We start from the raw sequence: 26,812 nt of genomic DNA on the forward strand, positions 1-26,812 counted from the left end.
ACTGAAAATAAAAAAGTTTGAGTTTTATTGGTTTGCTTTGGAGGCATAGATGAATCTATTTTTCTGTAAAAATCTTAAATTTGCTATTGGTATAAAGAAAGATACATCCGTGTTGATTTTGTAAAGAATCTTAAACTAGATTTTCTATAAACTATAGAAATTACATGTTCACTTTTAGCAAAATAGACATTGTCTTAAAGCTGATGGTCAGCAACATTAACATCTATCCCCCCCCAAAAAATCACTGTTGATTACTATTTTATTCAAATTTAATATTTTATCAGTTTACTACCTAAATGCCTATTTACCAAATATAGATTTTATCAATAAGGAGGTTTGATAAAAGTGTAGGCAGAAAACAAGCAACTTTTACAAAATTTGTGGAAGTGAATGGGCTAAGTTATCCCATTTAAAAAGTTAAAAATTAGAGAAAAATTCAATGTATAATCTTGTTGCGAAGAAAATTGAATGGTTTGTTGCTTCTGCTGGAGTAAACTCTAGTTTATAAAACCTTGACTCATCTTTTTTTGCTTTAGCAGGCTTAACACAGCCTTCCTTCTGGCAATCATTAGGGGAATTATTATCCTTGTCTAAAGGTCAGAGTCATGGTCAGCCATCTGGAAGTAACATTATAGTGCAGTGGTTCTCAACCTGTGGGTCGGGACCCCATTTGGGGTCAAACGACCATTTCACGGGGGTCGCCAAACAAGGCTGTCCGCCATTTTTCCCCCCTTTTCTTTGGCCACGACCCTGGCACCCAGTGATGTATAAGTGGTTGGGGGTCACCACAACATGGGGAACTGTATTATGGGGTCGCGGCATTAGAAAGGTTGAGAACCACTGTTATAGTGGGATGCAAGCCCTTGTAAGAAACTATCTCATTTTCTAAGGTTATGTCATACATAACTGATGAGTGTTTATACTAGTAAATGCACAATTCTTATGTCCTATGTTGGTATGAATCAGGCATGTTGCAGACCTACATGTGACAGATTTGCATTTTACTGAACAGTGCCCTTTTCGGATGTCTAAGTGAAACTGGTGCAACAATTCGGAAAAATTGCTATAAACCGCATGAGTGAATTTAAGCCAGCAGTATTTTTCTTACCTCCTTTTCTTTCTCTTCCAGGCATAGATGTTCTCCATCATTTAGGCCTAAGTGGGCAAGCCACGCATCATCCAACAACAGGGTCTACGATACATTTGTCACGTGCTTCATCACCTCAAGGGGTTCACCTAACTGCATTTGGAGTCCTTTTATCCACTCAGTCAGCCATTGAAGTTCCCATCTCTCAAGTGAGAGCGTCAGGCTTAGGTTCCAATTTTGCCATACTAATTAGTTTACGCTCTTATGGAGTAAACAATGCCTTTCTTTTCAGTGTTAGGAATAAAAACAGACTGCAGTTTGGTGTACAGTTGCTACCAAAGAAGATAATGGTACACACTGGAGGGAAGCACTCTGTATACTTTGATTATCGGGTTCACGATGAGCAGTGGCACACGTTTGCTATTGATGTTACAGAAAAATCAGTGTCCCTATATACTCAGTGCGGAAGGAAACACTTTAGCAAGGAGATTCTTTCCAAAGTACAGTTTGATTCACACAGCTTATTTACCTTAGGAAGAATGAATTCCCAGTCAGTCAACTTTGAAGGTGTGTTATGTCAGTTGGATATTATCCCCTCTGCACAAGCCTTGACAAACTATTGCCAATATGTGAAACTACAGTGTCGCCAAGCTGATACATACCGATCTCATACAATTTCTCCAAGTGAGGTGATCTCAAGCAAGCTGTTGGATGAAGTAACCCAACCATTAAGTAAAAGAAAAGGTACCCTAAACCTTCATGTCAGTAAGTCAGCATTAGTACAAGATCCTCAAGAATTGAAGGAAACAACTTCTTCTTTGACTCCTCTTTACTTAGGGAATATTACTGCCTTGTCAGAACCAAATGACCAGCAAACTGTGAATGTCTCCAAAGAACATCAACATCTTGTCAGCAAAAGGAAAGGTGATTCCTTGCATCTCACAAAATTAATTTTAAATCATACAGACTTTGTGACAGAAAATATAAAAAGAAAAACCAATTCCAGTTTTCTGCTTTACATAAAGCAGCCTAATGCCAAACATATGATGAAAAATACATCAAAGCCATATTTATATGAACTAATGGATACACAACATTTTTTAAATACAACATTGCATGAGGATTTCCATTCTGAACCTTTAATTAACCGGTTTGGCTCATTGGATGAGCATACAGTTCGGATTGATGAGATTTATAATGCAGAAGGCAATTATGAATTTGATGCTGATTATTATGATTATGATTATGAAGAATGGGAGAGACTACTTGACATGGAAAATCTTAAGGGGCCTAAAGGAGATCCTGGACAGGTGGTAAGTTGCCTTCATTTATGGTATCTAGTAAAATGTAGGAATTCACAAGCCACATTACAGAGATTTACCATGGTTATTATAATGCAGTAATTTCAGTTTTCTATGCTAATAGTGGGAATATGAGAAATAACCTGGGCTTTTGATATTTTATAACAATAAATATTTTGTTGTAGATGGATTTCCTGGAAATTCTAGAGAAATATATGTAGCGCAAAGAACCAGATACGTAGCACAAAGAACCAGTTGCTATCCTCCAACTGTATTAGAGTTTGGAGATCACAAGATTAAGTAAAGCTGGATTAGATTGTTTTCCCCATGAATGAAAAGCCATTGTTTGAATTCATTCTACTTCTAAGGCCTAGTTCTTATAGTGAAGATAAATGTATATTGTGAATATGGAATGAATTAGACCACGGCAATATTCTTTACATGAAAGCAAGAGGGCTATTTTTCACCTCGTCTCCATGAATTCCCATCCAATATATTTATAGATCATACCTCTGTAGTCTTTAAAACTTCCCATGGGGCATGATATCCAGAATAACATTTTCTTTGGGGTAGGGCACAAGACTGTTTCCTTATAAATGCACACACCTTCCTAAAAAACTGATACTTTAGAAAAAAATCTGAAATGACCCAGCCTTACGTCTATGGAGAGTCTCAGTAATTCAGGTCATGGTTGTCCCAAAGGTGCTTTTTCAAAAGGCAAGTAGACTTTTTTTTCCCCCTTGAAGATATTTTGCTTCTTATCCAAGAAGCTGAAGAAAAAGCACCTTTGGGACATCCAGCTTCACTTTCATAATAGAGCAGTGTCGACTTACATTTAATCAAATACATAAAAAGTAGACCGTTCAGTGACAACTTGGTCAAAGTTTGCATCATAGCTAGAAAATGAATCTTTCTGTAGTAAAAGTAAAGGGAGGGCCAAGATTATTGGAATTCCAGCAGCAACAGTGTCCAAATTCTTGGAGGGTTTTTTTGCATAATCATAGCCATTCAGATTTCTAGATATTGCTTGGATATTTTTTTCTGTATCCTGTTTCAAATGTCAACCTGGGATATTTGTACTCCTCTAATTTGGGATAATATTTAAGTGCCTCTGGTGTATGAATATATTCATGAAAGCTTATGCATTAAAGTTTTTATAAGAAAGCTGACTCTTCCTTACCTGTCACAGCCTTGTTATTTAAGAATTTAGCAGAAGCAATTTCTCGGTTTGTTCATACGCACTTTCACACACCGTGTATCCATTTTAGTATATCCTTTTCTTTTTATGAACTTTTTGTTGCAAGCATTTTCCAATTTCTTTAATGTGCACGTTATTGTGAATATGCTAAATTCTAAATCGCCATTTCAAAATTCTTAAAATATATTTGTTCTTCAATCTTCTCTAAATGAAAAACGACCAGTCTGAAATCCCTGTAATCATTTAAACATTATGACAGCTTTCTAATCCATCTTTGCTTCTAAGAATTATAAGAAGCTATCTTTTTGCATTCAAGCAAAACATGCATAATAGCTCATAGAAATTACGGAGATCTGCAGAGGCAGTGAAAAAGATTTTCTGCTGAGGGACGGAAAGAAGGGTGGTTTGTTTTATTGTGTGATCACAGCTAATTGTGATTTAGTCAGTAAAACAAAGTCAAGCAGATTATGGGTTAGCATGTTATAAGAATATATATATATATATATATATATATATATATATATATATATATATATATATATATATAGAGAGAGAGAGAGAGAGAGAGAGAGAGAGAGAGAGAGAGGGAGAGAGAGGGGGGGGGTTTGCTTGATTATAAAAATATATTTTCTTTCATGAACTACTGATCTGCAATTATTGTAGCAGACCTAGGATGCTCCCAAATGTATTCTTTTCATTAGGTTTGTTATTTCATATGGCTTTTAATTCTGTATATTGTTAAGTTGTCAGTCTCTTTGGTGCCATACGATTTTGTGGCTGGTTTCACATACAGTGCCAAACTATGGTTTCTTTTAACCATCTATAACTGAATAAACCACAGCAACTTAATTCATACGATATAGTAAGCTATACATTGTAGTGCAGAAACTACAGTGGCTAACTCGCTCGCCCAAAACCAAACAATTTGATATTGTCTTTTCAGACAATCCATGTTATGTATCAATGATGTATGAGCCCTGTCTTTGCTTTTCCTTTGTTTTCCTTTTCTATTTTGCACAAATGCAACTTTACAATCTGTCAATGTGGGCCAAAGGATGCTTCATGTCTCTTTGTGTGTGTGTGTGTGTGTGTGTGTGTGCGGGCGCGCAGGCATGCATGTGTATCCATATATACATGTGTATTGGATAATAGTATATTTTGATATGCAAGTGCAGCTGTATTTTCAGTTGACTAACATATTTTATGTAATGGAATTTCTATAGTTGTTTCTAGTATGTATGTGGTTCAAATAAGTAACTGTCCAAAATTGTTTTTCCACTTCATTTTTCAGAAGTATCACATCATTGGCAACCATAAAGTGTTTTAAAGTAAAGTTGCATCAGTATTGGACCAAAAAACTGTGGTGGAATATTTAACATGTACATCAGTAATTATGAATGTTATTGGTTCAGTGCAAAGCTAGGAACTAAAAAAAAATCTCTGTATTAGTATCTTATATTCCAAAAATGATTTTTTTTGTTCTAAAGAAATATGAAGGGAACATAATCCTTACACTGCTGTAAATACCTGAAATATGTCCACTGGTTATCAGAATGTACAATGCTAGATGTATCTGGACAATAAATTTTTAAGCAGTTATAAAACTCTTTTTGTGGTATGTTTTGTATAATATATATGCCAGGCACTCTGTATGGTTTCTCTCCATGATTAGGTGCCAAATAATTCTTTGCTTGTTTGGGAATTAAATCAACCACAAAATGAGTTTCAGACTTTGTTTTAACCATTCATGCTGTCAGAATTTTGGCTTAGCCTAGTTTATGAACATGGTTAATGCCTACTCTGTGCTTATTCTTAGACTTAATAGACAGTGCTCAGGCACTATGAATAATTAATATGCTCATTTGATGCCATCTTCACTTCTGTTCCATTCAATTGACACAGGGTTATCTCATTTTCTAAATCTAGTCTGGCTGCTAATTTTAAAGTTCCAAAGGACAGAAAAGCTGGGAGGAATTTTTTTCTATTTATATATATTTATGAAACTATCAGTTCTCTACCAAGTGAATGACATGCATTTAATTTGTGCTGTTTTGAGTATAGAATTTTGTGTGATACTTTATTGCTTGCAGTCAAGTAAAAAAAAAAAACCCCACACTTGACTTAAAAAACAAACAAATCAAGAACAATCAAATAAATGGAGAAGCCAGAAATGTTCCTAAGATTTATAGAATCAGTTATAATAGTTCATGATTGCTGATTCCCCATCATCATAAAACAGTGCAGGGAGAACTGAACTGAACAAGAATTACAGTTAATTTAGTCCATTTCCATTGTAATTTATTAAATTGCCTCCAATTTATATGTGGACAACACCATTTCAGAAAGAGTGATAGTTTAGTAGAGAAAGTGATTGCATTCCTGTATCGCTTGCAGTAAGGTTACAACAACTGATATCAATTGATCAGCTTGGTAATGACTGAAATATGACTCTGTTAAGAAATTCAACATGACTATTTTCAAGGTAGATACATCTCTGAATGTATCCCAACTTTTCCAGTGAAGGAGCATATTAGAAATTCTGCCATTGTTGAAGGTATCTAGGAATCTGGTAAGGAAATATCACTGAAATGATGATCCAGGGGGTCATGAGTTATCTAGTATATTTTTAAAAATTTAGTTAGGCTTTTACAGGATTCAAGCTATACAGATGTAATATATTTTGGCAGCTAATTATACTTTTCATTCCTATCTCTGTCCTTATTACATCAGGCCATAGTGAAAATGATTGCTGTACTACACTACTAACCCTATCTCCAAATGGAAGACTGAATATGGCATAAATTCAGGAATTGTGGTGATAACCTTTAGGAATTTGTATTGGCCTTCAGTTCTAAAGCAAAATTGAGCTCCATAAAGCAAATTGATTACTTTTCTCTGAACAAAATTGATTGAGGATAAAATGTTCCTTGATACACCAAAAGAGTATTAAAATAACAATATTTCATTGGATATTCTTGACAGTATATTTTATAGGTGCCTTTTCTAGAGATGCAGTTTGGACAACAATCCATAAATAATTTTAGAGCTTAGCTTGCTCAGTTGGTGTCCTACCTATTTGCCAGCTGTTTCAGAGATCTTTTGGCTAAGACCTTAACTTATTTTTTGCTAACTGAGGGCCTTCTTTACAAAATAGATGGTGAGTGTTTGCAAGCTTCTTGTTATTCCTGTAGGTATTCTGGAAATGATTAGACAGTTTGTACATTTGATCAACTCTCTGTATCTCTGGAGATTTAAAGCCAGAGTTTCATTTCATACAGAATTAACCTTGCGAACCCTCAAGCTTCCTCCTTCCGTTATATATTCAAGATGGACAATATTTAATATTTATTTGCTATGTATATGTAGGGATGTGGGTCTATACATATGTTGTTCATAGTATGTATTAGGTGTGTGTCATGTATGTGTTTCACTTTGAGAGCGGGCAACTAAATTTCATTTTTGATGTATGCCATTGTGTCCACAGTATAAAAATGACAATAAAGGTTCTCTTCTCTTCTCTTCTCTTCTCTTCTCTTCTCTTCTCTTCTCTTCTCTTCTCTTCTCTTCTCTTCTCTTCTCTTCTCTTTTCTTTTCTTCTCTTCCCTTCCCTTCCCTTCCCTTCCCATCCCATCTCATCTCATCTCATCTCATCTTATCTTATTTTTCAATAAGGATACGTATAAAATTAAGAAATGGTCCAAAGTTGGCCAAACCATCCTAAGATTTGCATGTTTATCTACTAGAAAGTTATCTTGGCTTAACCAATCAAGCAGCCATAAATATAGATGGCTATCATAAAGTCTATTGGTTTGCAGTTTACATGGTCGTCTCCTTTTTATATTATTCCAGTACAAATACATAGATGCAAGACATACATAGATGCATCTTTCCTTATTTTCAATCCTTGATAATTTAGTTACAATCTAGACCAGGTTGTGGTGGTCATCAACTGAAGTTTCCTGCTTAAGCTGCTATTGTATATTAATCAAGTATTGTGTCTTACTAGAAGTTACTATCTGAGCCACCTAACCACTGTTTCTGTTCTTCTAAGGCACATGCTAGTCATTGTGGTATTTAGCGTAAGCACTTTTTTCAATTTCAAAAATCCTGCGCACTTAGTTGACCTATTACAGGTAGGGAAACTAATGAATAATTTCAATTTCTGAAAGACAGAATTTAAGATTGTCATTCCTATGCTGGATTTTTGTGTTCATTATTTTCTCATTTCATTTCCCCTTTAGGGACCCCCAGGTCCTCCAGGATTACCTGGCCCAGCAGGAAAGCGTGGCCCAAGAGTGAGTAAAAAATAGATACCTGTTTCCAGTAATACACCTTTTCACAATCAAGTAGACGATTTGTTTCTGAGATGTCTTAATGCATTAAAAAAATGAAATGTTTTTAGCTGCTTTTCTCTTGGAAATAAGCGGTGCATTTTGTTTACACTGCAACTGAATGTAAACTTTGAATTAATGTGATAGCAATATATCAGGCTATATTCTGTTCATCTTCAATTTTTTTTTCATTTCTCTCATCAATGTGTCTCTGAAGTCTAATGTCCTGTTTATTTGCCTTTTGGAGTGAGATAGAATGGACTTCCTAGAATTTTACATCCTGAAGGTAGAAAGCAAAAAGAAGTGTGAAGAAACTGGTGTGGGTTTTCACTGCTGATATCTGTTCAGCAATGTTGAGCTCCAGGGTTTAGTGACTGTGGTTTAAAGAACATATTTCCTTTAGTTGCTGGCAAAACATTAATAAATGTGTTTGCTAGGCCATGGGCGCTAAAACCTGAAATGCAACACTGAAGAAACTGTTAAAGTTGCAATCCTATAATGCCTCTTTACTCTTTTGGTGTAATAAGAATGTGATTGACTACAAAGAATTTCTATCTCGTTTGGTAATGAGTTGTATTGAGAAGTGTAACAATACAGACACATTTTTAAAAAAAATAGCAAATTTTCTATAAACCAAAATTCTGAAATCTAGAATTTGCCTGCTCCTTATTATAAATTTTATTATTCTCCCATGCTGGATTTTTTTTTTTTTTTTGTCTGTGAGATACTCCTATGTTAATATTTACATAGTAATATGCACACATATTTTAGCTTTTTTTCTGCTAAACATTGGTTGAGGCATTAAGAAAGGAATTTCTGGCATGTTATGATGAACAAAAGCTAACTCATCAAAAACACGTTAGTGTGGCTTATATTAAAGTTAACTGCACTGACACAGATTCCATGTGTGTTGGCAGGCAGCATATAAAAACCTTCTCTGTCAAAGAGCTGAAAATTTGGCATGTCTTTTTACCAGTTGGAAAAAGAGAAATTTCTAGGGTGTCCTTTTATGATTCCCACCCACTCTGTAAGACTAATTATCACTGGCTAAGGTGTCACGTGATAAACAATATAGTTAGGGAAGATGTTTGAACCCACCCATTATGGCTTCTTGTGATGTGTCAGCGAGTTCATTAAGGCTCATTTGGCAATAATGACTCTAAAATCATTGTTTAATGTTATGTATGAATTGAAATGCTAACAGAAATGACAAGGCTGTATTTGTTACTCAAGATCACAAAAAGAATGGCATTATACCGAATTCCTTTGAATGTAGAACTCATTCCTGATAAGTAACTTTTTCATGAACCTTATTTTTGCCAATGAAGTGTTGCTGTATTGGCACATAAATTGGGACTTTGGTGACCGAAAGGATTTTGCATCATTTTCATTACCGAAAGGAAGACAGGTAATCCTCGAGTTAGAACAGTTCATTTAGTGACCCTTCAAAGTTACAACGGCACTGAAAAATAGGGACATGACCATTTTTCACTCTTACGATGGTTGCAGCATGATAAAATTCAGACACTGGGAACTGACTCGTACTTATAATGGTTGCAGTGGCTGGGGCCATGTGATCACCTTTTGCGACTGACTGACAAACAAAATCAATAGGGAAGCCAGATTCATTTAACAACCGACAACTATGGCAAGAAAGATTGTAAAATGGGGCAGAAGGAATTAACTAACTTAACTGCAGTGATTCACTTAACTACTGTTTAACTTAGCAACAGTAATTTTGGGCTCAGTTTATTGTTGTAAATCGAGGACTTTCTGTATGCTTTTAAACATTACCTGAATAATGTTTAATATGCTGAAAAAAACCTAATACAGGCATTCCAGCTTATCTCTTTTCATAAATAAATACATATGTAAGGACAAAAAAAAAACAACAAAACCCAGCAGTAACCAACTAGTTATTTTCTACTTGAACCATGAAACAGAAATACTTACCTCCTCCATGTTTTGCAATCTATCAGAATGGTATAACGATCCACACACGCTTAGGTTTTCATAGTAGAGAGATATGGCAATTATATCAGGTCTCTATGTAGGAGGTTTTACATGGTTTCCACCCCCTCTTCTGGAAAAATGAAGAAAATCTCTATTTTTACTCAGTGTGTATCCGATGTGGTCAATACAACTAAAAACACCCGTGTTTTAGCTGAGCAAAATATGTGATGAATATATTGTTTAGTCTCTCTCCTGTGACTCATTATGCCAACAGGATGCCAACAGGATACTTTTCAAGATTCTCAAAAACTCAGAGGAGGGCAGTGTGTGTTCTTTTCCTGGTCTATTGCTAGCTATGATTCCAAACATAGCCGTACAAACCAGTAGCCTTTGGGGCCCTGATCCTCTGAGGGTTTCTCCAATTTCCTTTTAATCTATCAAAATTGGTGGCTAACAACAGATGTGGTGAGGGAAGGAGTATTCTAATTTTATGGCTCTGGTTCTTCTTCCTTTAGTAGACACATTGTATATGTGAAAGAATACATTGTCCATATTTTGGAGATTCTGCATTACAGGTAGTCCTCGATTTACAACAGCTCATTTAATGACAGTTCAAAATTAAAACGGCACTGAAAAAAGTGACTTATGACCGTTTTTCACACTTGTGATCGTTGCAGCTTCCCCACCCATCATGCAATCAAAATTCAGATGCTTGTCAGCTGACTCATATTTACAACGGTTGTAGTGTCCGAGGGTCATGTAATCCCCTTATGCAACCTTCGGACAAGCCAAGTCAATTGGGAAGCCAGATCCATTTAACAACTGAGTTACTAACTTAATAACTGCAGTGCTTTACTTAACAACTATGGTAAAAGGGTCATAAAATGGGGCAAAACTCACTTAACAAATGTCTCACCTAGCAACAGAAAATTTGGGCTCAATTGTAGTCGTAAGTCTAGGACTACCTGTATTTTATATACCTATATGAGTTTTTCCTTCACTCAGCTTTGTTTCATGCTATTTCTTGTCTGGGAGGTAATTTAGCCATATAATCATTTTGTTTGCATTACATCCTTTCTAAAGTGGGGTAATTAAAACTCTACACAGAATTCCAAGTGTGCTGTCACATAATAGTTTTGTATAAAAGTATTATATTGGCTATTTTATTTTCAGTTTACTATCAAATGGTTTCAAGTAGAAAGATGGCTTTTTCACATTGGCCATTTGGTTAACAGAGTCACTTTCCTTAGCAGTTTCAGCTTAGCCCAAATCCCACTTATCAGATTTTTCCTAAATGTTGATCTTCTCTGGTGCTCTCCAGGTATTTTGCATTAGGACTCCTGATGCTGACAAGATTGGCTGAATATTCCAGAAATGATAATCCAACAATATCTAAAAAGATCCTTGTTGTCAAAGCTGTAGCTGTCAGGTCATCTCCTATAATAATGGACAAAACAAAAACTGGTTCTGCAGCTTAATATTTGGAAAAAGTTGAATACTCAAATTTATTTTAGGAAAAAGATATATCATTTTAACTGATAGAGTTGGATTTTAATGTTTGCTCCTTTGTATTCTTGCTACTGATTACTCAGATGTTCCATTTATTGTGTTAATGAAGAGATTCTTTCATTGAGTTAATGTTTGTTTACTCAGTTTTCTTTGTATTATTGTTTTTTTTTGTACCAGATATGTTTTGTATGTATTTTTCTATGTAAGTTACAAAGACTCAGTTTGATTGCAGCAGCACAGAAATATCTTTGAATGAATGTTTGAAATGCTAAGTGACTTATTCTCTATATTAATTGGCACAGCCTTCAGTCTGTAGAGTGAAGAGAAGAAGATTTCTTAGTGTGAACTTGTCAGCCCTTCAAAGTTGTCCAAATCAGGAAACAGTCAAATCAGAAAAACTAGAACTACAGCTGCTCCTTTGTTAATAACTATTCATTCAGTTACTGTTCAGAGTTACTGCAGCAATAAATGAATTTAGCTATGCCCAATTCCTGAAGTTATGGCCGTTGCAATGCAGCTGCAGTCACATGTTCAAAATTCAGGCACCTGGCAGCTGTCCTGTACTTAAGACCACAGGGCTGTTTCAACTCCCCCCATCCTTCTGTCTCTCTCCCCCCCCCCACACACACACACATCTGCCCTTTTGACTGCCTTGCACTCTGCTACCTCTGCTGCTCCTGCTGCCGTGCTAGTTTTGCCACTCTGGCACTTCTGTCTAAGCTTTGCTGGCCCTTTTGCTCTGCCAGTCCTGCCGCACCCAGCTGATCTTCGCCATCTTCTTCTTCCTGCTGCTGCTGCTGCTGATGATGATGAGTTGCATGAAGTCTGGCTCTTTGTGAGGAAGCTGCTATCCATGCCAGACCTTCTTCCAAAAGCCATGCACACCTTTGTACAAATCGTGCGTGCCCTTGTTCAGATCATGTATGGCCTCCTCGCAAGGCTAGGAAGCCTTCCAAAGCCTTGTGAGAATGCTGCACATGATTTGGACAAGGCTGCACACAGGCTTGGAAAGAAGGCCTGGAGTGACCAGAAGCTGCCTCACAAGGCCAAGAGGGATTGAAGCACAGGGTGACCAAAAGGACAGAGATGGGGAGGAGATAGGAGAAGGGGAGGGAGTCCCTTATCTTATAGAGGTTTGGAGCTGGGAAGAACCAAGATGGGAATGGCTTAGATTGGCATCGGTTTTTACCTAATGATTTGCTGTGATTTAGTTAATGACAGCAACTGGGACTGCCAGGAAGAAACCTCTCTTGAATCTATTCCTAATACCTTCCCTATTTTGGGGGGGCTCAAAGTTTAGTTGTAATGGTTTCTGAATAATTTCTTTAGACCAATATTCATGACACCCAACATAAAAAAGTTAATAAACCCTGAGAAATGTCCTTGCGCAAATGAAGTTCCTTCCTTACTGTTCTTTGTAATTGCATATTTTATATTTTATATTTTCCATAGGGTATTCCAGGCCCACATGGAAACCCTGGGCTGCCAGGTTGGCCTGGTCCAAAGGTATGCCACACATGAGTAATGTTGATGATTTTTCACTTAGTGACCATGTCCCTTTGCTTAACAACCAAAGAGGAAATAATATAATATGCTCGTCATGGCCACATGATTTTCCACTTAACAACTGCATTGCTTAGCAACCAAATTACTTGTCCCAGTTGTGGTTCCTAAGTGAGGACTATCTGTAAAAGCAAAATCGGGCACATTATTTTAAATGTGGTTTATGCTTTAAAGGCAAGGATTAACAAAGCAGCCATTTTTATATTTTCACACACACACATTATTCAAAGAAAATATGTGAATGCTGCAATAAAGGTTTTGCCTCAGTATTCCTATTTTATTTGTTTAGCAACTTTCTAAGCTTTGTTACCTGAAGGGTAAAATACTGTAATGCTTTGATAGAGTCAAATCTAGTAGGCAGATTAAAAGGGAGGTCTGAAAGCAGAAACTATTTAGATAACTCTGGACAGCTGTATGGAATTCTGGAGAGCCTTCAAGTCGGATTTAGTTATAGCTCCTTGATAAATGGGTAACAGGATAAAAACAACTAGAGCCATTTATTCTAATACAGTTCCTTAGGGTGGGAATCTGACCTGTTGTGACAAGTGTTAAAAACTGCTCCCAGGCAGTTAGCAGCATTAGATAAACTTTACACAGGCTAATGTAAAACAAAGTACCCTGTAATTTTTGAGCGTTCTAAGTATCTAGCACAGCAAATGGAGAATATTTTGGCATATGAATCTCGGTTAGTGATGTTTGGGTTAATTTGGAATTTTTTTTTTTTTTGCATATTCTCCTATAAGTTGAAAAACATGAATGATGCAAGGAGAATACTGCAGCAACAAATTCAAATATAGTGAATAAAGTTTTGACAAGGAATGATTCCTTGTTCTTTCACTTGCAACTTCTTAATTTTCTCCTGTTCAGTGTAAGGAAGTGAAAATATAATTATGATGGACAGTGAGGAATTAATAGGCCAGAGAAGCTGGCAATTCTTCAACTGGAAGCCAGAGAAGAATTTAAGAATTAGTAGAACTTCCATCACTTTCAAGACAGGTTTAATCCTTTCCAAGTTTAGCTCAGTAGAACGTCACCAGCTACTCTAATTATCATGAACAGTTGTTTTTACCAAGATTATGTCAGCCTACATCAATAGTCACCAACAAGTTTGAGCAGCCAGCCCAAAGAAATTTATTTTGTTAATCCCAAGCTTAAATGTTCTATGGGTTCTCAGAACACCTAATACTTAAGCTCTTGTTATTGACAGGATCCGCTACCTGTCTGTAAAAAAGAAATAATAAAAATCCCACCTCTTCAAGTTTTAGAATAATTAGAAGAGACAGATTAAAAAATGGGTTAATATTACATCATTTAAAATAGTCATTAACAAAAGGAATGAAGAAATATCCCACACATGAGAGATCCTGAACAAAATTAGTGCTGTAAAATTTTGAAATAGTTAAGTAATAGGTAATATAAATATGATGACTTTATTTTGTCATATATTTTAAAATTTGTTTAAGAGACAAAGATATCTTATTAATATAGCTATATCCTTTTCCAGATTGTACAAATTGCCTCTTTGGGTTTAAATAATAGCAGTATTCCAGTATTTGAGAGTTTATTTGTATTTGGGTTTAAGTATTTGTTTTAAAGTATTTTAAATTAAGATTAAGTATTTGGGTTTAAATAATAGCAGTATTCCAGTATTTGAGAGGCTGCCACAAAGAGGAAAGGATCAATTTATTTTCCAAAGCACCAGAGGTCAGGGCAAGAAACAGTGGATGAAAACTAATCAAGGAGAGAAGTAACCTGGAATTAAGGAAAAACTTCCTGACAGTGAGGACAATTAACCAGTGGAACAGCTTGCCATCAGATGTTGTGGGTGCTTCATCACTGGAGGTTTTTAAGAAGAGACTGGACAGTTGCTTGTCTGAAATGCTTGAGCAGGAGGCTGGACTAGAAGACCTCCACGGTCCCTTCCACCTCTACCCTATTCTGATTTACATTTGTATGTAAGAATCCTGTAGAAGCTGACATTGTGTGAAGTCATTATGAAAATCATGTACTTGTTCCATTTTGCTACTCAAAATGACTCAAGTACATAATTTGTATCACTTGTACAAAGACATCATGATAAAACCCTCTGTACCTCTGGCCTTCATGGATGCACTGCTTAAATCAAAAATGATTCAGCTCTCTTGAGTGGATATTCCCAATTTAGGAAAATTAGTTTAAAACCCTAACAAATCAGGCCACGTGTTTAAAAAAACATGGTTTCCAAATAGGCTTAAGACAAGAATGTATTATCCACACATGTCAGAATTATCAAACATAGATGCCATTTGCTTATTTCCCAAACTAAAGAAAATATTATTTTAAAAGTATGCTAATACCTATGAGAATTTAACACCTATGAGATTATAGAAGCTCTCAGAAAGGAACCTTGAAGTCAAGTAAGATGTGGGCTTGTTCATTACAAGCTTTCTCGCTTGAGGTTGGGGGAGAAATTTTAAAACTTGCCCATTTTACTTTGGCAGGCAAAAAGGTAATTACTTTGCTATTGCCTCAGACGTTTGCTAACATTAAACTATGCTTAAGCTGAGTAAATGCAGAAAAGAAAATTAGGAGAAAATTTAAGGAAAAGAAATGAGGGGAAAACATGTTAGAATAAGAAAGGTAGAGGAACACAAGAAAGGAAAATATTATGGATTATTGAGGATATTTTTTGATGCAGCTTTACTGCTTGAAGATTAAGGAGATTGAAGAATAGGTGTGTCTTTTATTAGAATAAGATGGTGGTAATTTAATTTGTCCTTTTTGAATTATATACTTTAAACTACCAGAGAAGTATTAAATATTTCTAAAATATAGCTACTAGAATACTAAAATTGTGTTTTTCTATTTCTAGATCTAAGTCATCTATACAAACTCCTAGAAGAGCTAATGTTGTAAAATGCATATAAAAATACCTCCAATATATAATAGAAATTATTTCTTTGATTAAAGTGTTATTTTATATATTTCATTGAATCTATATATCCTTCTCCTAAATAACATATTCACTTCTAAGAGATATTAGCAATAATACCTGTGCCTTATATATTAATTTAATTTTGTTTTCCCAGGGCCCAAAAGGTGATCCAGGGTTTTCCCCAGGACAAGCAAAGCGCGGAGAAAAAGTAAATGAGTAATATTGGTCATAGTCTTATTTGTACTGTATAATTAATGTTTTATGTCCAATTTAAAATTATAGGAGGATTATGTAGACAAATGAAATTGTGGTTTGGAAAGTTAGGAATATTTTCTTGTTAAAGCAAGGGCATCAACAGAAATTCCCTGCTTTCATCAAAATGACCAAAGCAATGTCATACTGCAAGCTACATCTCTTCGGTGGGAGGACGACTCACAATGCACAAACAAAAGGGGAAAGAAAATGATGGGTTTGTCTAATTGTTGAAAATATGGATTTCATAATGTGCTATTGCATTGTTATTGATTTTCTTTTGGATACAATCTATTTCCCTGATTAATTTTGTTTGGAAAGACTTCTTTGGTACATCTGCAGGTTCTTTTGCTTTACATTACTAATTTTGAAAACTAATAGACTGTAGAAATAGATACTGCATGTATTATATACGAAAAAAGGTTGGAACTATTCTACTATTAAGCAATGATTCTGTCTATTTATTAAAAATGGTGCTATGATGCACCCCAGGGCAGTCAAGCTGTAATCTAAGTGGGATCACCTTGCAATTTTATTCTTATTACAAGATTCGTCATCCAGATCTTGATGCAAAAGAGTAATATGTAAATCAGACATGTCAAACTCACAACGTCACATGACATCACGTGACGTATCGGAACTTTTCCCCCATTGCTGGCAATGGGGTGGGTGTGGTTTCCTTGTGACGCATCCGGCCCGCGGGCGGCAGTTTGACACCCCTGATGTAAATGGTATCATCTGTTTTGAATTCAGCTTAATTCCTGATGATTTCATGGATATGTCTGTATAGCTTTCTTGTAAACAAAATGGAGTTTGCATTATTTCCATCAATATTTTTTCAGTGTGCTGTCCTTGTGTTTCCTGGTGGTTTACCAACAAAACAAAAATCAGATATAGTATTTAATTTTTTAAAATAATAGTGTGTTAAATGTGCATCAGAAAATAGCAAGGAACAGCTACCTATTTTTGACTTCTGGACTTCATTTTTAATATCAGCACTTAGCAGAGTTTATAATTCTTCCACAAAAATTGACGCCTGATTATTCTTTATTTCAGAAATATAATTTAAGAAAAGCAAGGCAAGATAATGTTACTGCTGTACTACCAAGAATCAGGAATCCTTGCTAGTTCACTGCTGTTCACACAAAGATCTGCAGGAGATTCTCTGAATCTCTGGCTTAAAGTTTCTGAAGTATGCTAATTCTAGAAGCAATGCAATGATAATTGGTCATATTGCAGTAGTTTGAGGGCTATGGGGAACATAATCTTTTCAGAGTATATAGTTATTCTTTGATCTGGTATCATGCTACATTAACATTATACTAAATTTATAGGGTGATGCAGGATTAACAGGGTTACCTGGCATAGAGGGTCTCAAAGGTGAAAAGGTAAGATTTTTTAAAATATGTTTGTTTGTAGGCCATTATTAAGGTTTATAATTATAAATAATTTCATGCTCATATGTAAAAGGAATTTCTTACAGATTATAGAATCTGAGGTTGAAGTTCGTCATCAGAACCACTCCTGATACTGAAAATGTAGGAAACAAAGTTTTCAATAACCAATAAGACTCCAAAGAAACATTGTTTAAATAAATCTGTTTTGAAAAAGAGTTTCCAAGAAAAGCCCTGTTACAAGAATATTAATTACTTGAATACGGCATCATGGCTGCCTTGTAAATGATGGAAACTTGCAAATTAATTGTAATATTGTGGCAATTGAGGTGCTCCTTTGACTGGAATTCTGCTGTTTGTATGAAATTATGCATATTTTATGAAAACTAAATAGTATATGGGTTGAGATTATACTGTGTTTCTTCTGAGTTATGATAGTGAGCTTATGATTGCTTATTTGGTGTAGAGACTTCACCAAATCTATTAGAGTGATCAGAGTTGATTAGGCTAATTCAATATCTAATATTTATAAACTGACAAGAGAATATTAGGGAACTTGAAAAAGCATTATAATATTCATATATAATTATTTAGCTTTCATATAATACGCTGCAAGACTATATATAAAAAGTACTTTGAAAGGTTGATCTCTTCTTTTGTTTTAGAGATCAAACGTATTCATTTGCATAATGTCTCCCACATTATAATTACATTACATAGCCAAATCTCTCTTTCTATGAATCCTCTTGTCTGAAATATAGAGCTTTGCAGCTTACACCATGAGTATTCGTAAGACTTTTTCCCATTACGCAGAACTACAAAATGTAATGTGACTGTAATTTTTGTAACCACATTACTTTGAAAATACAGCACAATTTTAGTTGGCATGTAAGCAATATAGTATATGCTGGGCTTTTCAGCAAAGCATTGGCTGCTTGTTGGGCAGCAGTAAGCAAAGGCAGAACCATAGCTTATATACTCTTACAAAGTCAAAAGATAGAAAAAGGCAGACATAGTATAAATGACACCATGATGTTAAAATGTTTTGATAAAACTATCTAGGTGACCTTAATATAATTTATGTCCTCCTATTAGTTAGCATGCTAGCTACACTATCTCTGAGTGCTCAATGAATATAAACAATTTGATTAGCACTGATGATGTTACCTAGTTTGGGTGATAAAACGTCTGCAAGAAAACAAGCAAGCTCAGAGAGCACCAAAGATTCCTAATTTCAACCTGAGCTACAAATATTCTCCTTTATTGATAAACCATTTGGTTTACTGGACCACAGATTTCCGATGGATTTTTTTTCCTTTGTTGCTACTCGGGATCAATTCAGCTTGCTGTGAATTGTCTTACAAGGGCACATCCATCAGCATGCATCTTAATAAATTTTACTATTTTTATTATTTGTGTTCTGGAACAATTCCTTGTTGAAAAAAACTGACATTTCAATTCAAACTTTGTTTTTAAATTTTTAGAAAAATGCTTTGTATTTCTTCAGGATTCCATGTCCTAGAACAGGGACCTTTAAAAAAAAGATTAATATTTAATTTTATTGCTATCTATCTGGCTAGTCTGATAACTAGTCATTTTAGCAGTCTTTACTGATTGTCATATCTGCATGGAGCATTATCTTCAAAAAAAATAGGGTTGAATTTTGTATTCTGTCAAAGTACAAAATAAATGTTTTACCACAACAGCCCTTCATAAAAATTGTAAATTTATTTTACTTTTAGTAAATTTATTCACTTTATTTTAACATTGTTGATTAATGCAACTTCTTTCATCAACTAAAAAAAAACAAATCTTGAATTACTGCACCAATATTCCTTGGATGGTACATTTACCTGGAACTGAAAATTATATGCTTGGTTGTACTTTAGTTTATTTTTTAAAAATCTATATATTAGTAGGTCCAACATTATTAGTAATTCTAATCAATTAGCAGCCCATGTTGCAGGTTCCACCAAGATGAATAGGGCTCATTTTGAAAACGAAGGTCGATCCCTTTTTAAAAAAGAGGTAACTATGGCTCTAGACATTGTGGTCCTATATGTGTCTAAAATCCAATGAAGTTATTCAAATCCATAAACAATGTTTAATATTTGTCAAGCTGTAGATGACAAAATAACAGATTAATGTTAAATGAAGATCATTCTTCGTCATCATCAAAAGGCACAACACAAAACTGATACCCAACAACAAAATTCTGGTCCCAATTGTCCTCGTAACCCAAGAACTATCTGTCTATATATTAAGGACATCCAAACCAGCTGCCTGTAATTCAGAACTAACTACTTAAGCCTCACAATATCATTTTAGACTGAGTCACAAGCTTTTACAAAATGTTTTAGTAAAATACTATAGTAACAAATTTAAAAAATTACAGTTTGGTACGCATCCATGACACTAAAACGTATCTGCCTGAGGTTAGGATGAGGTTGCACTGTTTGGTTATTTGTTTCTTTATCAGATTTTATCACTGGATATGGGTTCAATTCATCCACTCAGTTCTGTCTTGCAGTCAAATGAATGTGATACAGGCAGGCATTACAAAATGTATGTGATATTAAAGTTTATGGCATGACCAACAGAATGTAATTTATTTGATTTTGGCTTTGCATGTTTTAAAAAATCCAGTCTTTTTTTAATAAAACAAGATTTATGGATCTATATAAGAGATTTCAAACTTGTGATGCCATAACTCTCTAAAATGTAAATGAATTGTTTAACAACAAGCCCCCCTCATGAATAAGGTTGAGCAAGAAATAAATCATTACATTTTCATTTATATGTCAAATGAAACAATAGAACAGAAATAGAAATTTGCAGCTTTATAAAGTAAAGCTGAAAAAAATGAAGCAATCCAATTTAAAAATATATTTTAAATGAGAAGAATAAGCTTTTTTTGTATCATTCCTACTTTATTTTTGAGGAAAATATTTTCATTTTTTGTTTCAGATTTATTTTTCATGGCTCAATGCTTTTTATAGCAGCAACTAATCCTTATTTTGATGTCAGCTTGTCCAGGCAGAGTAGAAACAAGTTCAGTCAGTGATCCAGCTTTGTGCATCAAAGGATTAGATACGGTTTGTATGTAAAAAAAAAAAAAATTGCTGTTAGAACTCGTTCTCGTCCTGCCTGAACAAGCTGACAGCCATCTTGTCCAACAACATCCATTAGGTTTCTGAATGCTGAGTTGGAACCCTGTCAGAACGTGCTTTGGACATGGTTAAGATAAAGCTGGCTGTCAGCTTATCCAGGCAGAGTGGGAGTAAGTTTTGGTAGTGAGCTTGTTTTCCATAAATAAGCCCCACAAAAATGTGCAATTCTCATCAAATCTGTTTTTTACTTCCCTGGATGATCTGGCTTATTCATAATGACTACTCCAACTTTGTATCTTCTTTATATGAGGGTGCACCAGTAAACGGTTATAGTATATATTTTCTGTTGCTTTCAATCAATATGTATGTAAGAATAGAAACAGAAAAAATGTATTAATATAGTAAAGTGGATTTCAGACAGGTAAATTCGGTTCAAATTTTAATTGGGATTCAGACAGCTGTTAAGGTTTCTACATGTGTACAGCTTTTGATCCCACAGCAAGACCCTTGTGCTATTTCCCAGCCACTCACTCAGAAGAGTTGATCAAGAGAAAAATTGAATGTGATGTAACTACTGCAAATGTCTTGCTGGGAACATGTGGAAGGCATACGTGTTTATATAATTGGGAATAACATTCAAATGATATTTTACTTGTACAAAATGTCAAGCATATTTTTTTTAAAGTATAGCTAATTAATTTGAAGAATTGCTAACCAAATTTCAAACAAATATGTAGAGGCTGCTAATTATGAAAAACAATCGGTTTAAACATGTAATTTATTATTGTGTCTTCTAGAGTTTATTTTAAACAGAACAAGAATAATATATCAGCATGAATTCATGTTGGATTCACCAGTGCTGTAAACAAGACATGACACATCAGCATGCTTCATCTGAAAATTGTTACACATTGCAGACAAATGTGAAATTCTATTTATTGGATTTATAGCCAATGTTTCATTCAGAAAAGAGTATAGTAAAGTTTTTAGATTCAAAAGTTTCTTTCAATGTATAAAATTAATACAATGAGATTTAAACAATAGCCAGAAGCCTGCCTTACATTCAACTACTATTTAATTTATTCCAGGTGAGAATAAAAAAGCATTATAGGTCTAAAATTACAGATCATCCCAGTACAGGTAGTCCTTGACTTACAACTACAATTGGGAACAGAATTTCTATTGCTAAGCAATGGAAAGTTGTTAAGTCAGTTGTGTCAAAGTTTATGACATTTCCCCCCCTAGTTGTTAAGCAAATCACTGCAATTGTTAAGTGACTCGCACAATTGTTAAAGGAATCTGGCTTTCTCTATTGGCTTTGCTTGTCGGAAGCCAGCTGGGAAAGTTACAAGTGGCAAACACATGACCCCACTATATAGCAACCATCATAAATGCATGCCGGTTGCCAAGCACCCACATTTTGATCACATGACTTGACAAGGCTGCCATGCTCGTAAATGTGAGAGACAGTTGTAAATCATTTTTTAAAATGCCATTGTAACTCAGAACTAAGTGAATGTTTGTAAGTCAAGGACCGCCTGTAATTAAAAGAAAACTGGATTAAAAGCACATGTGTTTTTCAAAAAAGCTGTATGAAATGATAGTTATACAAATTCAATGACTAGAATGAGTTCTGTTCACTTTGTCAATTTTTCCCCCTCATTTGTACGCATGTCTGAAAACAATTAGTAGCTGTGGTCTACCGTCTGGATTCTCAGACAGAAGTTACTGCTGTAACCAGTGACGGGATTCAAATATGTGAACAACCGGAAGTTGTTCCGGAAGTCCGTTCTAGGCCTGGGCAACAAAAAATTAGCTGGTGCGAACCAGCTGAATCCCACCACTGGCTGTAACCGAACATTTCTCTTAAAGCCCAAGAAAATGGGGCAAGCCCACGCCACATGAAAGTATTATACCTACTGCCTGATAAGCAAGGACCTCTATCAGCTGCAATATCTCTTTACCTTTACAGACAAATTATCACTAGCATGTATTTCCATTGTTAGCTTTAAAACCCTTTAGAATAGCCACCACAAAAAAGAATTAGAACTCCTTTATGTACAAGAAGAGGAAGCGAAATGTACTGAAGTATGAGTATGGACAGTGGAAAAATATTTAGGAACTCCAAGAATGGATATTTATGTTCAGACCTACTTTACATGTGAAGGATTTGTCCTTGCTCTTCAAATAAGCCCTTGCTTCATTCCTCCCTTGCTTTATTGATACTGAATTTTAAGAAACAGGTAACTAGTTACCTCTGTATTGTCAAGCTATCATCACATAATTCATTTTACCAAAAACTTCCCCAAAAAATGGTAATAGAACATTTTCAGATGCTTTCAAAAATACTGTCCTCCAGATCAAACTGTACACATGGATGATTTCATAATGGCCGTCTGTAGAGGCTTGGAAAATGGTTAAATGTGTGTTGTGATCTTGCAGTGCCAATGCCTACCCTTTTTATACTTCTGTTGCAATTATCTAAGGGGTGGAGCTCATATTGTGAAATTATGTTTCATACTTTTGATAAATTCTCAGCTTGCTGTTTCTGGTCAATGCCTTTCTTAATTTAGACTTGAATTTGTATTATTATCAGCCCTAAATAGATCTACTCCAGGATGAAGACTTCATTTATCTATACTCGCCTAATGTGGGTTATAGATGGTTGTTTCTTTCTTCCCAGGCTAGAACTGAGAGGGCACCCAGCCAGCTTCCATTCCTGAGGGAACTATATTTCCTCACTCCTGGTCCAGCACCTTAACCATTACAATACACTATCTCTCACCAGTTAATATACTGTATATTATGGGATTTTCCCCATAATAGTGTATGGTATATTTCCCATGATATACAGCACATTTGATTAGAAAGTTTCCCAGAACTTTCTAATTATTCTGAATTATTCAACAAGTTCGCATCAGCTATCTTACTGACATGTTTCTGTTGTCATAAGAACAAAATATTTCTTTTAACGTATAAAAAAAATAGTTCTAGCAAATTTACTTTTTTAGTTAAAATCTTAGAGGTCTGTGGAGTAGCATTTCTACTATAATCAAATTAGCTTCTCAAGATGCTTTGAAAAAGATTTGGGATTGGAAAACTACTTCATTTATATCCAAATCTGAATAATTATAAATGTATAATTATAAGTTGTATGTTCCATAAAATAAATCTACATTTGATACCAGCCAGGTGACATATTAGAAATTTTTAAAAGTAATTGTACTGAGATAAGGATTTCTCTCTGTATATATCAGTAATATTTTCCGGTCGTACTTCATGTCTTGAAATTTTGCCAAGTCTAAAAACTAAACTTGGCAAAATTCTCTTGGGAGAGACCAAAAAAAATCTGTTTACATGGGGACATCTGGGAGAGTTTTAGACATCAGTGCAACATTTGTTTTTGTTCTTTTTTATATACCTGCAGGGTTTAGTGGGATATTCAGGACAAAGAGGGATGCAAGGGGAACAAGTAAGTAAAACAATCATGATTTGATATGCCATGTATTAATCCCAAATATTTAATAAGCTCTTCATGCTTGCTTGCTTGGCTGATTGTCAAATGTCTTGTGTGAATATGGGCCAATGTTTAATCCTGCACACCAATTTAAATCTCACATATCAGAGAACCATTGCTAATCAGAATAAAAAGCAGTGAGCTAGAGAGATGGATCGCTAGTAAATTGCTTAGATATTTATGGCTTAATGATTCAGAAGAAGGCAATGTATCTTGCAGCATTTAAAAAAAAATGAAAGCATGCCCAACTGTTACAGGTTTTTTGGTTGATTTCCACTACGTACAAAAACATACGTTAATTCATTAAATTTAAAAAACATACTAAAATATCTAAATGTTCTTTTGGAATAACAGAATAGTAGAATTTATGTAAAGTAATGTAGTAAGTTATAGGCTACCTCTTGCTGTTAAAAAGAAAACTAGAGGAATTATAACAGTGTCACTATTCACAAATCTGTCATTACTCCCAACACTCCAGAGACTTTTTGAGTCACTAAAAATAAGCATTAGCCTCAGCTTTTGGATTATTTCATTAGGATATTTGATGAGAGTTAGAGTTGATGGCATTCAGTTGTAGATGACCAACGCATTGATACTTTCATTCCAATCTAAGTTGCAATCATACAGCCATAGTTAGCATTAGTTTGTGCACCCTGCTTACAAATCTCACTCTTTTCTCTAAAGAAAATTTACAGTTTATTTTATTTTTTTTCCTATACTCTACAACAGGCATGTCAAACCCATGACATCGCGTGACGTATCGGAACTTTTCCCCCGTTGCCAGCAATGGGGTGGGTGCGGTTTTGGCATGCCTGCCCTACATGTTTGATATGCCTGCCCTACAAGTTTTGTAAAAAGTTTGACATGCCTGCCCTACAAGTTTTCTAAAAAGACCCTACAAAATGGCCATGCACTTTCCCTCATTTTGAGTTACATTCTCCACTGCTTACTTGAGTTATGCTGCTGCATACAGAATATGTTTTATGTAAGCTTAAATGAAGAGTGGACTTGTAATGAATATTTCATACTTACATAGATGATTAAACTGTATTTTTGTCTTCTCAATTTAGGGAATTCTAGGAATGACTGGCAACCCTGGGGCTTTTGGTTACCCTGGCAGGCAGGTGCAGTAACTATACTTCAAACCTAAATTACCAGAAATTGTATTTTTTAAAATATATATATATATATATATATACATCAAGATCTCCCTACCTAATTTAATTTGTAGTTGTATCTTATTTAATGTGTGTAGTTTGTTTCCAAAGTATGCTTTTTGCACATATCAAAAAAGGTAAGGATCTTCTAGAATTAATCCTATAAAAGAAATATTGGTGTTATATCTAATGAACAAAGAAACAAACAGTAGCTGATAACAGGCTGCATTTTTAGAAGAAACATAAGTCAGAATTCTGGAGTCCTTGTGCTGGGGCATCCATTGCTTGAGTTTGGCTTGTTTCACCCACAATAAATTGGTTTATAGCATAGGAATAGCATTTAGCCTTATATACTGCCCTATAATGTTTTACAGCACTTTCGTGGCTGCTTACAATGTAGAAGCATTATTTGCATATTGTCCCCAACATGCTGAGTCTTCATTTTACTGACCCTGGAAGGAAAGAAGGTTGAGTCAACCTTGAGCCCCATCAGTATCAAACAGTAGGCTGTGGGCAGAGTTTGCCTGTAATACTGCAGTTTAGCCACTGCACCACCAAGGTTCTTTATGTTATTTGTACTAGCTACCCAAAAATATCAGAATATAAACCAGGGTGATTCTGTGTGATCTACGATTCCAGCTTTGAGCAGAGCAAGCAAGAATTGGTTTAGGATAAGCTAGGATTTTTTTTTCCTTATTGGCAAATTCTTGGCTTGTTAGATATTCCTATAGGCAGGTGGAATGGTGAAACTTATGAATGATTGATAAAGCCAGAATTTTCTACAATTATTGTTTTGTGCAAACACAAGCATAAAATATTTTAGTAGATAAAGTGTATACTATTGAAAGAGAATATTTGTAGCTCAGGGTTGAAATGATTTCAAAGTATATACTAAATAAAGTTTTATCTAAAGGGTATAGAAAATGGCAAAATCCTAATAACATTTCTAGAAGCTGAATGGAATATTAATTAACTTTGGGCACTTCTCTTAAGCAAAATGTTATTTAGAATGCTAGACACTTAATCTAAAACATGACTGTTTCATGGAAGAAGCTAGATCCTAAGTCAGCACTGTTTTTTAAATGTGTTCTCAAGGGCTGTATTTTCACAAAACAATGAACATTCTCTCTAATAAACTATAGAAGTGTCATAAAAGCTTCGTTTTCATTAACAGAGACTTCAGTTAAAATCTAAAAGCTATGCAATATACATTTTTCCACTCACTAAGTTATCCCGAACAATACAGTTGAAGGGAAACCATACTGTTACTTATCAAGAGTTCATTCTAAAAAAAGCTTCTAGATTTAAAATGGAAACTCTCCCAATAGTATAACTGAAAAAAAAGCATCATGTTAAGAAATAGGTATGTCAAACTTGCAGTTTTTTTACATGTATATTAGAAACAAGTGCTGATATAACACAGATTACAGTAGCTATTTAACAAAAAGAACTTAAGAAATAAGAATTAGCACTGGAGTCATTTTTGCTTTTTCAGTAATATCAGTGATGAACTACAAAAAAAGTGC

The 26,812-nt window shown here is 34.8% G+C and overlaps 1 protein-coding gene across 1 annotated transcript in view; it reads left to right on the forward strand.

The window, feature by feature from the left end:
* COL24A1 (collagen type XXIV alpha 1 chain) overlaps positions 1 to 26,812 on the forward strand; it is a 143,682-nt gene that overhangs the window by 18,449 nt on the left and 98,421 nt on the right. The window contains exons 4-10 of the mRNA XM_039321005.1: positions 1,130 to 2,400; positions 7,828 to 7,881; positions 12,832 to 12,885; positions 16,011 to 16,064; positions 17,443 to 17,496; positions 24,040 to 24,084; positions 25,200 to 25,253. Of these exons, the coding sequence (XP_039176939.1) occupies positions 1,130 to 2,400; positions 7,828 to 7,881; positions 12,832 to 12,885; positions 16,011 to 16,064; positions 17,443 to 17,496; positions 24,040 to 24,084; positions 25,200 to 25,253 (1,586 nt within the window). The remainder of the gene's footprint in view (positions 1 to 1,129; positions 2,401 to 7,827; positions 7,882 to 12,831; positions 12,886 to 16,010; positions 16,065 to 17,442; positions 17,497 to 24,039; positions 24,085 to 25,199; positions 25,254 to 26,812) is intronic.

This window comes from Crotalus tigris, unplaced genomic scaffold (genome assembly GCF_016545835.1).
Source record: "Crotalus tigris isolate CLP2741 ecotype Arizona unplaced genomic scaffold, ASM1654583v1 scf7180000023718.2468807, whole genome shotgun sequence".
Lineage (NCBI taxonomy): Eukaryota > Metazoa > Chordata > Lepidosauria > Squamata > Viperidae > Crotalus > Crotalus tigris.